Source organism: Leuresthes tenuis, unplaced genomic scaffold (genome assembly GCF_036924035.1).
Source record: "Leuresthes tenuis unplaced genomic scaffold, fLeuTen1.0.hap1 SCAF_8, whole genome shotgun sequence".
Classification (NCBI taxonomy): Eukaryota; Metazoa; Chordata; class Actinopteri; order Atheriniformes; family Atherinopsidae; genus Leuresthes; species Leuresthes tenuis.
The window spans coordinates 7,409,580-7,422,228 of NW_027325362.1; the positions used below are offsets into that span (position 1 = coordinate 7,409,580).

Here is a 12,649-nt window from a genome sequence, read left to right on the forward strand (position 1 = left end):
GTTATAATTATATATATATATATGACCTAATATCTGTATAATTCCAAAATGATTTTCAAAACGAACACCAGTATGCTAATCAAGAGAATTAATCTAGCTAATCAGACTTCATTTACCTGAGGAAAAACTTTACTGACTTGCACTGTCATGAGAGAAGCCATTTAGAGACATCTATTAAAGCCATAGGTGTTTTGGAGGTAGTCTCTCCTGGCTGTCTGGGGTATTGCACTTTAAGGTACTTCACCACTGGCTTATTGTCTCAGGCCCATCGGCCACATCCATCTTTTACATATGGTGTTTGCAATTCTGCTTTTCGTACTGTAACATGTTAATTTTTTTCTATGTGAAACACTTATTTGAGTCCCCACAGTTATTAGCAAACTTCCCGGAATCTTTTTAACATGAAAAAACAAACAAGTTCAACCAACGTTTGTTACCAATTCTTCTCCCAGTAAAACCATGAGGGGCTGCTTAAAACAAAAGCAGCTCATTAGTTAAAATGGAGAATTCGGTTGTACTCTGTTAAACTTATTGAAATCCACTAGAGTACATACAGCAAATTTAATTAGTCCATTAGTCTAAAAGGAACTTTTCTTTGAAAGCACAATTTACTTGCTCTGAATTTTCTCTAACAGAAAGAAATTGGCGAAAAGCATGAGCAAAGTAAACATAGACAATACATAAAAACAGATGGCATTAATCAGCACTGATGCAGCTGTTGCTTCCATCTCTGACACAATGACAGAACAAGTCAGATGACGGTTAATGACATGCAAGCCTTTCAGACAAATGTTACTTTCGTCATCCACATTCTCAAAATATAATTGAAAATTGATGTTTTTGTGGACAGGAGGTTGAGTCTAAGATAGAATGAGATACACTCACAAAATAGCTGGCTACAATTCCACTTTACTTCTACGAAATGAGAATTTAAACTCTAATGGACATTTGCATGATAATCAAGCTTTCATCTTGAAGGTTTTCAATATAGAGAAGATATAACACACATACGTATGAGTGGCCATCTTTGTGACATTCACCATCAAAACTAAGTGCTTAACCCCAACTGGAACCTAATTCTAAAACCAAGTTTTACCACTCGAAAAGCCCATTGAGGGGTTGGGAAAAAAGGGAAACTGACCCAAAGGTCTTCACTTTTCCAGAAGGTGCTCACACCAATGACCTTAAAGTGATACTGGTTCCCAATAGGATACCTGGACAAGGAAGGACATGCAGTCATTTCTCTCCTAACTGATAAGGACATTACAGTCAGTGCAGTTAGAGTCTGACCTCAACATTTTATTGGACCATCATCCTTGTCCCAACAATCACGCATGGGAGGGGAATAGAATTATTGAGTGGAACATGTCCATACTTCAACTCTGTGGAAAGTGTGGGAGATAATCATAGATGATAGTGCAGCTGCAATTACTGCATAAATGTCCTTACGTTATTTTAGTGGAGATTTTTTTTGATTGCAGTTATAAAAATCGAGATTTTATCAGAGCAAAGCAGCAGTCTGAAAATGCTTTAAGTGACTGTGAGATGACACACAGTCCTTGTTGGTTGATTTTCAGTCACAATGCGACAAAAAAATTTTTAAAATGTGTGTATGTTTTCACAAAAATTGGAAAAAAAACCTCAACATTGGAGCATGTATGCACCTAAGCCCATTTGATTCGAGTTGAGCGTATGTGCCATTGTGATTCAATCCCCAACCCTATCTGGTCACATTTGTCTGTTTTGAGTTTCAGTTTCATTCAGGTTTGGCTGGACTAATATGTATACAGTGATTTTGAAAGTGCAGTTTTAGTTAGATTCTACATATATAGTGTCTGATCCAACAGCTATGAAATTTTTTAGGTTTAGAGTAGTTTTAGATGGTGAACATTTGCTCTTCTGGTACCCTGCCTCTCACCCAATGACAGCTGGGATATGCTCCAGTGTCCCCCCCGCCACCCTAAACTGGATTAAGTGGGTATAGAAAATGGATGGATGAAATTTGCTCTTCTGTGGCCCCTTTTTGAGCATCTCTCAGTTAAGCTACCCCATCAGAATTCACTTTGATTCTCAAAACTGAGATGTACTAAATCAGTCAACTTTTTCTCCTTTTTTGCCCTTATGTATATATCCAGATAATGTAAATGTGTAAATAAAGGTAGGGACAGACAATGAGAATACCTAAACCATCCACAAACACACATTGGAGAAAGGCAGTGGACACACAGGGTCTCTGAAACAGGGTATCCCAAACTTTATTTTACTGGTTTTATCAGAAGTACCATGGAGAGCAGTCACAGTTAGTGGCGACACACATACAACAACTTTCTGCCTATCAGTTGGTGTTCAACAAAAAATTTAAAAAGAAAGAATATTATACACATACACGCTGGCAAAGGAAAAGCGAAAAAAAATCAAAGCATAAAGAAAGAGAAATCTTCATTATTACAAACATAACTGATGTGGTTATTGTTCCATCTTAAAAAAAAAAAGTACCATCTCATTAACGAACATGAAATCCCCGACTACATCCCGTGAAACCAAAGAGAAAAGAGGAACAGAACGGGAGGATGAAAGGAAAGTGAAAAAAGATGTGCTGGAGGAGAGGAGAGATTAAGAAAAAGATGATAAGAAGAGGGATTTAGTAACCCAGAACACGGACAAACTGTTCAGACAGATGGTGACTTAAATACAGACAAATGATCCTTTGAGACAGTAAGACGGATGACAACACACGCAGATGTATTGTGCGTAACTAAAGATGGACACACAAGACAGAATACAGGTGGAAACAAGTAGGCATGGAGATACTGTTTCATTAGTGCGAAAGCAGCCACGCATACATCAGTCAAAAAGACAAACCGAAAACACGATGTCTGAAACCAACTGAAAACACTGACAAAACCTCATCAAAACAACCCCTCCAGGAAATAAAATGAGCACTGGGAAAAATACAGGACAGAGAGAAGGTAAACCAGCCAGAGAAGAAAAAAGTGAATGAAGGAGAAGAGAGGCAAGGCAGAAATAGAGAGACAAGTTTTCAACTTCTCCAAAAAAGGCAATATATGTCATTCTTGAGTGTAATGAGTGTTGTGTCCTTTAAATAAATATGTAGAATTAATTCTCTATGGTTAGTGTGATGGCCATATAGTCCACCTCACTGATAACACTGTACAGTATATACACAATAATATTATTTCTTTAATGACAAAATAACTTTTAGATGTACATACAGTATTCCTCATCCTCTGTCAGAGAATACAGCCACGGTATTAGAAGTAGCAAGCAGTGTCTTTTTTTGTACAAATAACCCATGCAACTCCCATATAGATTATTTAAGATACATAACTCCTTTAGGATCTCATGTCTCATTCAATAACAGCACATATTGCCTTTTTACCAAAAAAACAAAACAATTAATGTATCAGTAATGTGCAATTACTTCAAAACACAAGGCTTTGCAGCTTTGTTTAAATTAAATTGTTAAGCTCTACACACAAAATGTAACTGAAATGAAAAAAAGAAAGTGAAAACCCTAATCTGTACAACATTCAAACCTTTTTCTGTCAACGCCATGAGAATGGGATACGGTTCTCTATAACTATATACAGACATGTTATCATTCATGCACAGTGTCAACAAGTAGCACATCGACATTCCAAAATATGGAAAACATGGCAAAGGGAGACAGAGAGTAAAAGGAGGTTTTAGGAGAAAATACAGAACAAAAAGATTACTGCCTGTTTTGGTTACTTTCGCAGCAGCAGAGACTAAGAAAACAATGCAGAGAAAGAGGGTGAAAAGAGACAGAGGGACAGATAAGACACCATAACAATACACATGCTGGGCAGGAGGAGTCCATTTTATCTCTCTGACCCAGAAATCAATGTATGGCTGTAACTTCATTTTTTTTTTTCTTTTTTAAATATGTATATTTTTTTAACATTTTTTATTTTCATCGTTGTCCACATATTCCTTTGCCTGCATCTTCTCTTTGTTAACATCATTTCACATTGTACTTGTTACTTTAAGGGTAGGGAATAGCTCTAGTAAGCTTTTTTTTTTTTTTTTTTTTTTTCCTCCAGCAAAACATTTTCGCTTAGCTTGTACCAGCAGGGCTGTTTGTCCTTTCTTTCCCTCGTCTATTTGACCGTCTGGTGTTGCATTTATTTATTCCTCAGCCTGTCAAACAGACAGTTGGTTAAGGAATGAACGAGGCAACAAAGACATCGACTTTTACATTAGAAGCAACATCAGTAATGATTCACAGCTGATTAGACACTACTGTACCTTTTTTCTTTACAGGTACATTGTTACTACTGTGTAAATCAGTCAAAAAAAATTGTTTACATCAGAAGCAGTTTAGTCAATGACACACTGTAGCCGTTTTACACAAGCAACAGGAACCTGTGCAATGTCTTTCCTTCATGAAAAACCCTGCCCACTTCTTAAAACCCACCTGTGAATAATAAAAGATACCCAAACAACTGCAGTCTGTAGCTCTACTCCGTGCTTGCTCTTAAGTGTTTACATGTACAGTGATGACCTGGTTAACCTTTGACTTCACAAACCTCCGAAGTCCAAGCCAAGGCAGCAAGCTAAATGATGGGACTTTTTTTCTGCTGGGGGTAGAATTTGCTTCACAAGAGGAGCCTGGTTGGCATTTACATAGTGGTGCATAAAGCAAGCAAACATGCTGGTTCCAGCTAACAATTTGCTATCTGTTGTTTAGCTTCCCATCTCGATTCAAACCCCGAACAGCTGTCGTTAATCTGCCGTTAGCTTCATGTCAGACTAGCTCAGTAAAGGTTCATACACAGAGAGGTGGTACAAAGCTGGTGTAGCAAAAGAGCCAATTCTCCATAAAAGAAAAATGTTTGCTCCAGGTAAAATTATGCAACAAATGAATTTGATGCAAACAACTATATTACCACAAGCATTTTATTCCTGCACACTAAGGTTTACTCTAACATCTTAGGTAGCAAGCACATTTTAAGTAAGTCCAACTTGATTTAGAAACATCAATGATAAGTTATACCCTGTTGAAGTTACTCAAAAAGTGATGCAAACAGTTTCCATAATGATTTTTTTTTTGCACAAGCTAGCATAACTTTTTTACAGTGTATAAACCCTCAGCTCCATGCCAGTGAAGAGACAAACACATACAAATTTAAATACAAAGATCCGGGTCAGGTTAAAATGGTTTCAAGGCTTTTTTTGTTGTTGTTATTTATCAGATTGTTGATGAAACATGAATAATATTTGGTGTTTTAAGAAAGAGCCATTGGTAAGAAAACCCTTTACAGTTTGGACTGCAAGTATGAAGTTGATAATAGAAAGATTTCCCTTTGGCAAAACAGGGGTAAACTGCCACTCCAAGGCCTTCGTACGAGAACTCTAATGTAGAACCATACATTTTGCAGAGTTAGGCGAATGCAATGCAGCATCTGATTTATATTTTCTGTCATTTGGATCTCAAATGATTATTCAGTAAGAGCTTTCATAAATTTTAAATTTTTTCAGTTGTTTCTAAATTGTGCAACTATAGTAATTCAACAAATGTATGCAGCGATCAAATATATTTAAGGGTTGTGAGCCAAGCTGCGGGACCTCCATGATGCATCACCTAATAAATTTCATCTTGGTGTATCCGAGTCTTCTGGTCAATCCGTTTTATAAAAATCTTCAAGACACTCTGTATTTATCACATCTATCCAATGCAGGGCTCTGCTCAGTTCTGTTCTTATTGGGTTTGAGACCTGTCTGTGATAAGATTACTGCTAAGTTTACAATGCAATTAATTACATCTAGTTCAAGACTACTGACTTCACAGATGAAATTCAAAATACAAGCTATATTACACATTAAGTAAATAAAAACATCAGCTGGGGAATTCTGGCCAATTCAATTACATACAGTAGTGCCATTCAGTGTCGATATAGTAAGTTTGTGTACACTGACATCTCTGTAGTTTAATCTTAATTATCTAAGTTCTTAACAGTCTGAAGTCTACACTTCTGTCACACTCAAAGTGGGTTTGAAGATTTATTTGCCTTGCGGATCCTTTTTCAGTTGATGTCAGGTTGTCAGTCTTATGCTTTAGCAGCTAAATGTTAATTTTACATCTCATTGATTGTTTATTGTTCTAGTGTCTATTTAAAAAGGCTCGGCTGTCACTTGAGACCATGGTAGCTAGTGCGCAGAAACTGCACATGTAGTGTTTTCACAATCTCCAGTGTTCTTTTGAGTGTCTGCCAAGTCAAATAAAACTGCAGTTGAATCCCTGTCCCACCTTGCATTTTAATTTTTTTAATTGATTATTTTGTACCATTTTTAATCCAGAAACAGGACCTGTGACAGGTGTCCACAGGTTTCTGGGGATGGGTATAATCTTACAAACATGATATTAAATTGGATCAAATGGAATCTTAATATCCTTATCCTGCGTCATTTTCTTCAAACCCCTTTTTCAAACCGAGGCTGGTTGAGATTACAAGTATCTCGTTCTATGGTATTTTTTCCTATCTGTGTGTAAACTGACATCTGCATCAACAGCAAATACTGTGCATCAGCTTTTGCTTTATCTGGCTTTTATATTAAGACTGAATACTGGATGCTGATGTGAATTGATGGCGCTTGTTTCGCATGTATGTCATGATGGAGTGAATCACACAGATTACATTATGGCTCTTTATTCAAGAGCAGATATTTAGCCAAAAAGAAAAAGTCAGATGTTAAGTGTTTCCTTTGAATCAAGGCCTGCACAGTCCAGCTTGAAGAGAAGCATATTTAGACACTATTATGAGTGGAGGCGGCCTGAGAATAAACATAGCATCAAAAGTCCTATTTTGGAATAAAGCTGAATGGAATTTATAGGCAGCTGGGAATTGCTCCCACCAAAAATTGCTCATGCCTCATCTGGTTTTATACTTTGGACCTGCAAATTTATTTGACCAATATTTACACAATTCTGGAAACTTAATCTGATGGCGTTTAGAGAGGATATGTAGTCATTTTATGTAGTCTATCTTTTGATGCCATAATGATGAAAAGTGCTATCAAGTAAGACCAATGATGAGGTTTAGAAATACGAGCCCCCTGTAAATAGCTCCCTGATGACCAATCTATGCTAAGAATTATAAATCAAGGGTCAGGATTGGGGATTAGTGGTTGTAACAAAGCCCTTGAGGATTTTGATTGGTCCACTGACCAGCCAGGGAGAGAGGTGCTTAAGACACACAGGGATATTGACTGAAGCCGTTGAATGAACTGGGCTGTGTCAAAGTGAGATAACAGCAGACATGATTAACAAAACGTGTATCGGGTAGCACAGAGGGCTGTGCCTGCATTTTTTATAGCGTAGGACAATGGTATGATTAAAAAATGTTGATGGTAATTTCATTTGTGGAAAACTAGATTCCAAAGTTAAAACCCAAACACACATAAGATTAACTTTGATATTAATGTAATGACTATAGTTTCTATAACAGTTTTTAACGGTAATGTGGCCAGTCTGCCTTCACAGACATGGCCTTATTAAAGGTAAAAGCACACTATCCCTTTTTATTGATTCAATTAAGACCTTAAAATCATTTACATCTACAGTATAAAGCAACAGAACGAAGGTCCGTTCAGGAGCGCATGGCAAAACCAAGACATTCAGAAGAAAATCAGTGGAGCTGTATTGTATGTTCAGCTCTTGTATATACATGTCTGACTTCAACGATGTTCAAAAGCTTTTGCCTCACTGAATGTGCCCTCCCACAGAAGAGTCCGACTCAGCATTTCTACAAGCTGGGAGAGCGCGAGTCGAGAGAACCTCGACGATGAAAGCGTTTAGTCTCACGCAGCAACAGCAAAAATGAGAGCGTTTTTTTTGTTTTTTCACAGTACTCAACCATCTTCCTACAACACACAAGCACAAAAACACACACCGTCACACACCAGCACGCATACAGTTTGTTGTCATTAAACGGCGGTGGCAATGAATCCCGTTTCTTCTGATTGTGTTTTCAGTATTGTCTGGTCATGCATGTACATATTGATATTTTCATAACACAGAGATGTATAACTCCAACTACAGGAGGCTTCAGGTGATATTTTTGAAGCCAACTCCCAGGCATGGAGCTCTGATGGTCTGTTTTAATCTTCCTCTCCTTATGTCAAGACTGATTTGGATTTCTGTATAGTTGAACCAGCTGGAACACTTTGTGTGTTTAATACTGTGTGTTTGCAACTTAAGGGATCTGTTTTATCAATTTAAGATTGGTTTAAGACAACTTGATGGGTCTGGATTTGAGGAGGGAGGCAAAAAATGAATTCCTTTGTTTATTCCTTTTCCCATCAAGTGATTTCTCAAGCTGCTATGATTCTCGTGTTTATTGTCGTTCTACCATGCACCTGTCCCTCCTTCCTCTCTGTCTTAATGCATCTTTAAGTCCTTCATCTGTACATCCATCCCTTCATTTGTTGTTCTACATATTGCAAAAAAGGGAGGGAGTGAAAGATCAATGGGACAGCCTTCATTTCAAAATCCACCCATTCATCCATCTCCCCCTGGTTTCTTTCTCCTTGTCCTGCTTCTGTTCCACCTTTCTTCATCTCCCATCATCTTAAAAGCCTTGGATGTGGCAGTAGGCCTCCAGTGAGGAGAAAAGAATGTAGAGGAGCCACAGGCTGATGAATAGCATGGTGGTCAAGACCTTCGCAGTCCGGGGGCCGCCAAGCTCTCCACCGATCTCTGGCCGCCGTCGGTACATCAGAGTGGCGACACAGATAAAGGCAAAGATGGTGAAGAGTGTGACGGAGAAAGCCAGTGTGCCAGGATCCACTTTGAACTCTTGCCCTCTGCTCTTATGATAGATGGCAGCAATGGACCACGCCACCTGTCAAGCATCAGCACAACAGAACTGAGTAACTTTGGCCACAGACGGTAGTAACAATCACACAGTTGTTGATGCAGAATTAAAGTTATGACACTATGATAATTAGTACAATAACTACCAAAGTGTACTGTCAATCATTTATACATTAATTAATTCAACTGGACTCACCCCAATGCCCAGGAAAACATTGACAGCATTGGAGCCCGTCACATTACCAATGGATGCATCTGCATACTGATCTTGGATAGCAGCTACCTTACTGGCAAATGTATCTGGATGGAGAGATAAAAAGAGGGAGAGAAATCAGATTTGAGCAAGACATCAGCCCGCCTGACTATCTTCATGTCCATCTCCACTAATTAGTTTCGGTTTCACGGCACTTGTCAGGTTTTTATTCATCTTCGCCACAACACGTCAACAGGCTGATGTGCCAAACATGTTTAGAAAATAAAAAACATCTATTTGGTGGAAATGTCCATTGACAAGAGTGTGAAGATAGAAGATGAAACAAGTCTGCTCTGTATTTGAGCATTGCCAACCATTTGCCCCGTAGTCAGCAAGTATATGCAAAAGCCATTGAGCTGAATTTCATAGAACTAGGAGGAACGGCGTAAATCAAGATGATTTAGCAAACTAAGGAATTGGCCTCGTCAGAGAATGAGCTCTGTAAGCCATTTCCACCAATGTGGAAAAGGTTCCGTTCCATTATGTGCATTTAATTCAGAATTCTTTGGAGGATTTTAAGTATGCACAAACACGTCACATTCTGCTGCTTGGATTTGAAACACATTCATATGTGAGACATTCCTACTTGATTTTGCTCAACACTGGTGAGATCACTGGCTGACTTGTGAGATAGCACTTAAGATACTGAACAGAACCATTTCAAGAACCAGAGCTAATCTGATTGGAAAGGGGGTGTGTCAGTGCCCCTCCAGTTAGATAATGTGATGTAAAACGGACTTTTACAGAAGAAACCACCTCAAAAGAAACTCATGCATATTGCATTGTGTGAAAGTGACCTACTCTCTCTCTACTGCAACTATCTGGCCAAATTTTATTGAAACCCATGATCCTGTCATTACAGAGGTATATTTCCTAGTAGGAAATGTCTGAATGGAGCTGTAAATATTTCTATGGATCAAGTGTTATGCATTATATACGTGTACATACATGCATTTTTTTTAATAATACATGTAGTAATATAAAAGTAATTGTTTTATAAACACCTGTTTAAACCTGTTTGTCTGATCAGAGCATTGTGACATGAATTTAATGTCCAGACACAAAGTCTTCAATATCAAAAGAGCTTTATGGCTTAGGTGTCTTGTGACTTGTCACTGCTCATCTTTCTGCCACTTGGGAATTGTTTCAGTGAGTAAATCTTTCCTTGTATATCCAACCTTTTTAGCATCCTCCTAAATGTTTAGCTAGGTGGAGTTAGAAAAGACTCAGAGTTTGTAGTTACACTTTTAACCTCAATGTGTGATTTTCTAGATTTAAAGACACACTTGATAAATGCACAACCCTTATTAAAACAGAACAGTTACATTTGTCCTCATTTAGACAGACCATTAATTAGAAATCACACTTTAATCCTGCTACAGTGTTCATTCCTTGGCATTCAGCACATGTAGGATATGGTCCAAGATCAATAATTCACAAGACTGAATCTCCATATGCAGGGACAAATGAGTTTTGGCCTGGCCACTAAACTGCATTGTTCTGCTTTGTCCCAAAGATTTCCCCCTGGTTTCATGCTTGCCAAACTACAGCAGCTCCAAAGGGACACTCCTCCTCACTGTACTGACAGAAGCATTGAACATGCTGCCAGATCTCAACAATAGGCGTTTCAGTGAACAAATAGCCAAATGGTCAGCACTCTCTTCTCTGGCTAATTTGCTGGCCATTCTCTCTTTGCAAGTGAAGTCAACTTGTTTTTATGTGCCACACACTGCGAGAGGAGATGAAAAAAATTAGAGCAAGCTTGAAAGAAATGTCTGCCAAACTGACACAAAGGATGTAAAGGATGACTGAAAAGGAAGACAGTAAGAAGAAAGGAAAGAGAGGAGGGTGGTTGAGAGAATGGACCAATAAAAGAGTACAAACCATATATACCTTAAAGCTCTGAAGGCTGTCACGCTGTGTTAAAGTGTGTATGTTTTTGTAAAGGCTCAAATTCTGTTAGCCCTTAAGGCTGAATGTGTAGGAGTTTCTCTACAAAGTTCCCGGGTGTACACTGTGTGTGTGATTGTGAACAATGCCACCTGGGCCCAATCAGAGGCCGTGTCTCCACCAGCTGGCAAAGGAGTGCATGTCTGTGCTTCAGTTGCTCTCTGAGTGCCTGATTGAGTGGGAGAGTGCGTGGGTGCCTGTATGTTCAGTAGATGCCTGCCCGTTTGTATGAAACAGGTTCCACTCAGCAGCTCCTTCTGTGACAGTATGTCTCCCCAGAGAGCTTTCTGCCCTTTTCCTCGATCTCTTTGTCAATCAACCAGTGCCTGTTTCCCTCGCTATCACGTCCTCATCCTCCTCTTCTCCTCCTCTGTTCTCCACTGTCTCTTGAAATTTGGGGGCATGTTGGGAGTTACTAATGTGCTTAATCAGTTAAATTCTCCATCATGTGCAATTTTTTTTGTTAAGCTGGCATGAAGAAGAAAAAGAAAACAAACAAAAACTGTATATACGTGGAAAATTTGAGGGAAATAATGAATAATGCCATGAACGCATCTGCGGCAGTAAGTGATGTACCAGCTGTAAAAACAATAAAAAAGCAACAATAAAACATTCAATAGTGCTCGCTTATCAACAAGTAACACTGACTGCATAAAGAAGTCGAAAGAGAGAGATAAACACCCCAACTCCAAGCATGACCTTGAGAATTGAGACGACCATTTCTCACCACCTTTGATTCTCTCTTTATTTTGACTTCCACTGCTCTACTACTCTACTATATTTATACATGTAATATATATAGTAGTTTAACTTAGCATGTCAAATACAATCTCTCATTTTTCATCTTCAGAACTTTAGTCCAACTGACTATACAGACTTATAGAGAGCAGAACTGTACGACAGTTCCGAAAAACACAAAGCACACATTGCTATGTTCATGTTATTTTTAAAAATCAAGATCTTCCAGTTTCTCTTATTATATGATGTGTGCACAACAGCTCCCAGTCTGTATGACCTGGCGGTGAGTTCAAGTACAATTTTGTTTGCCCAGGCACTGATGACATGAGAAGGCATAGAAGATGTTTTTTCCTAGCTGCTGGTATTTGATATTAGTTTGGTGTATATATCCATTAATCTGTACTTGTCAGGGAGTTGGACAATACTCCAATGATGACTGCATTTGGGACCACAACTGATTAAAGAAAATAAAACATTTCCCCCAAAATAGGTTGATTAATTTAACTTTTTCTGTCCTGATTGTTTGGCATTCTTTTTAATTCATTCATTTCAATAATTAAAAATAGGTGTTACATTTCCCTCCCTATTGTTCAATGGCAACGATGTGTCATGCCGTTTTCTTTGAGCTTGTTAAGCTGCCATGTAAAGCTGATGCTTTGCTGTCCTGTCCAAACATTTTTTACACAGCATTTCAGTACTGTCTTCCTTAAGCAACTTTTTATTGTCCCACAAGAAACTATGCGCATTTATCTGCTTTTAAATGCATTGACAAAAATTCCTGGGGCGAATACGAGACGATAGAAGGCATACTTAAAATACTACGTATAGTCATAAACTGAGGTTTTAGCCGA

General features: G+C 38.4%; 1 protein-coding gene across 2 annotated transcripts in view; it reads right to left on the bottom strand.

Annotated features, from left to right (window-relative positions):
• Window positions 1–2,230: 2,230 nt before the first annotated feature.
• The window catches only part of slc8a1b (solute carrier family 8 member 1b), a 134,328-nt gene continuing 123,909 nt past the window's right edge, over window positions 2,231–12,649 (bottom strand). For both annotated transcript variants that reach the window (XM_072390638.1, XM_072390637.1), the window contains exons 10-11: window positions 9,054–9,157; window positions 2,231–8,885 (exon numbers count right to left, since the gene is read on the bottom strand). In XM_072390638.1, coding sequence (XP_072246739.1) covers window positions 8,613–8,885; window positions 9,054–9,157 — 377 coding nt within the window. In that variant the 3' untranslated portion in view covers window positions 2,231–8,612. The remainder of the gene's footprint in view (window positions 8,886–9,053; window positions 9,158–12,649) is intronic.